This window comes from Cololabis saira, chromosome 8, assembly GCF_033807715.1.
Source record: "Cololabis saira isolate AMF1-May2022 chromosome 8, fColSai1.1, whole genome shotgun sequence".
Taxonomy (NCBI): domain Eukaryota; kingdom Metazoa; phylum Chordata; class Actinopteri; order Beloniformes; family Belonidae; genus Cololabis; species Cololabis saira.
In genome coordinates, this window is record NC_084594.1 from 31690910 (window position 1) to 31694066 (window position 3157).

Consider the following 3157-nt stretch of genomic DNA (forward strand, 5'->3'; position numbering starts at 1 on the left):
TTAGATTAAACCTTATTTGTAAGTATTTACTCTTGATTAGGTCTTATTAAGAGTTAGTTTTGTTTATGTTTATCTAAAGTTTGTTGTTATAAAAAGTATCTATTGTTAACTTCCGACTGTGATTTATTTATTTCTTTCCCGTCTCAGGGGGCCGCGCCCCCCTCGCCTCTGATTGGCCGCCTCCTCCTCTACGTCTGCCTTATTATAGCCCCTTGCGCTCTAATTTGGCCACATAAACATGAGGATACCGACAGTCTGAACGCAGCCACTCCGCAGCAACACTTCCCACGGTCTCCCGTCCGAAAGGTTTTTACCGATTCGCCGTGGTGCCAGTCGGACCTGTATGGCCCCATTGACCGCCATGTCCGCTCTGAGCGCTGCTTTGAAGACTGAAGAGCTCCCTCCCCGCTCGGTTCTCGTCAGCAGCAGAGGCGACATGCAGACCAGCCTGAGTCCCGCCGAGGACAAGCCCAAAGTGGCCATCCTGCCGTTCAGCGTGGAGGCGCTCATGGCTGACAGGAAGCCCAGCAGAGAGCTGCCGTCCCCGGACGCCGCGGCCGGGACGTCCCGCTCACGGGCCGCCTCCTTCGGCGGCCTGGACGCCGCGGTGCCCGCTCTGCCCATGAGCTCTTCCTTCTCCATGGGCGAGATCATGAACATGTCCGAGGACGTGCTGATTAAACCCGAGAGCCCGGATAGTAAAGAGAGGACTTCATGGATACAGAGTCCACGTTTTTCTCCCACACCTCCAAGTAAGTCAGAAGTTTCATGTCAGCGCGTGTTAATGAAACGAGTCATGTCTAAATCCCACGCATGCGGGGCTTTAACTTGTTTTTCCGGCTTTAAAACTAAATATAGCCTATGCCATGCCATTCATTATATATATATATATATATATATATATATATATATATATATATATATATATATATTAGGGGTGTAACGATACACTAATCTCACGATACGATACACGATATTGAGGTCACGATAACGATACGATATTATAGCAGTATTTTTTTTAACAACCTTGAATGAGTAACACATGACTGGAAAGAATTGTCTTTTATTTGAAAGACACAAAATACAAAACAATACTGTACGTTTGCCCTATTGTTACAGTTTGTAATGCTTTATAACTGTTTAAGTTTTAAAGAAAAAGCCAGACCAACCATTTTCCACAAACTGAACTAAATGTCAGGTTTGCATTATGCATCTTCAGTTTCATACAAGTACAAATATTTTGCCACAAACTGAATAGTTTCTCTCATGTCTGGTTTTACTTTTTTCTTTTTTCGGATGCGCTTTACTAGTCAACACAATAGATTAATATTAATATTCCAATATCGCGATACACTTTGTCACCTCCACGACACGTATTGTGACGTTTTTGTATCACGAAATTTTGTGGCACGATATATATATATATATATATATATATATATATATATATATATATATATATATATATATATATATATATATATATATATATATATATATATATATATATATAACAGTACTTTTGTTTATTAACTTATAGGCTTTTAAGTGGGTGTTTCTAATTTCCTCCGCTTTCTTTTCTTTCTTTTTCTCCCTATAGGACGGTTGAGTCCTCCTGCCTGTCCTCTACGGAAACACAAGACGAACCGCAAGCCCCGGACCCCGTTCACCACGTCCCAGCTGCTGGCCCTGGAGAGGAAGTTCCGCCAGAAGCAGTACCTCTCCATCGCCGAGCGCGCAGAGTTCTCCAGCTCCCTCAACCTGACGGAGACGCAGGTCAAAATCTGGTTTCAGAACAGGCGAGCCAAAGCCAAGCGTCTGCAGGAGGCAGAGCTCGAGAAACTGAAAATGGCAGCGAAGCCGATGCTGCCTCCAGCTTTCGGGATTTCCTTCCCCCTCGGCGCGCACGTCCCCGCGTCCTACGCCGGCTCGCACCCGTTCCAGAGACACTCGCTGCCGGTGTCTCCCGTGGGACTATACGCCGCTCACGTCGGATACAGTATGTACCACCTGGCTTGACGAGGGACAAAAAGGGGGTTCTAAAGGACTACTTTGTGAGGGGCCCCAAAGAGAGAAGGTGCCTTAGTTAGAGGCCAGTGAAGTGACACTGTATTCACAAAGACGCATCCTTGGACGCATCCATGTCACATCTGGTCTGGGGTGGGGTTGGTTCCTAATGGACAGTCTCTGAGGACCTTGAAGTTTACCCACTTCTCTTGACCTTTGCCAGTAAGTCCACACTGCAAAAAAATAATGCAACGTCATTTTAATTTGCAGTCTTAATTATGGAATGTAAAAAAAAAAGTCTTATTTTAGAGAAACAAGACGAGTAGGGCTCAGTGGCGTGGACACTTTTGCAGTGTAAAGGTGGAAAAACAACCTCTGAAATGACATGAATGGAGAGTCCAGAATGAACAGTGAGCAGTGTGAGCTGCGGCCAGGTGAAAGGCGGCTCCAGCTCCACAGCGTGTCATTTGGCGTCAACACATTAAAGCCTAAATGATGGTTCTGCGTTATATCGACGCAGAGCCTACGCCGTAAGGTACGCGGCGACGCACACCGTACGGCGTAGGCTCTGCGTCGATGTAACGCTGAACCATAAATCCGCCTTAAGGGCTGGCTTTTAAACGGCCTCCGTGGGCCGCTGCCACACGACCAAGTCCCTACTTCTCACTGTTTTGCATTCATATCAATGCGCAACAATAGTGGGGTTTTTTTTTAATGAGTGTAAATGAGTGCTCTTATTTTCAGAACCACAACGTTTGTTTTTATAACAGCACTGTCTGCTGTCGGGTTGATTCCCTTCGGAAGGGAAAGTTGTACTGTAAAATAATGTATATTTGAAGAATATCCTCATTTATATTATGAATATATTTGTGACATAACTTAACAATAAATTGTTTATTCTTTTCCAAGAAGAACATCCTCGTTTTGACTGGAAGTTGTTGAACCTTTACAGAAGGAGATGCTTAAAATATATTTCATTTGGACTGAATGCATTCTTATTTTCCCCTATACGCATCTTTATGATCCAAACTGAGCATTTCAAAGCAAATTTCCATGGGATAAGGGGATAATTTTGGCCTGTATGCTAATTGGCTTAAAGAATAATGGGAATTATTAAAAAAATAACTGAGCAGACTAAATGTGTTCAGTA

General features: G+C 44.0%; 1 protein-coding gene across 2 annotated transcripts; it reads left to right on the top strand.

The window, feature by feature from the left end:
* Positions 1-243: 243 nt before the first annotated feature.
* On the top strand, positions 244-2921 carry msx1a (muscle segment homeobox 1a). 2 transcript variants are annotated; one of them, XR_009783042.1, is made up of 3 exons: positions 244-752; positions 1601-2505; positions 2573-2921. XR_009783042.1 is itself a non-coding variant. In XM_061728646.1 (2 exons), exons 1-2 carry the CDS (start codon positions 344-346, stop codon positions 2017-2019), a joined length of 828 nt encoding a protein of 275 aa, XP_061584630.1. In that variant the 5' UTR covers positions 244-343; the 3' UTR covers positions 2020-2921. The 2 variants fall into 2 exon arrangements, 1 of the variants encoding a protein (XP_061584630.1); XM_061728646.1 differs by having other exon boundaries at positions 1601-2921.
* Positions 2922-3157: the final 236 nt, after the last annotated feature.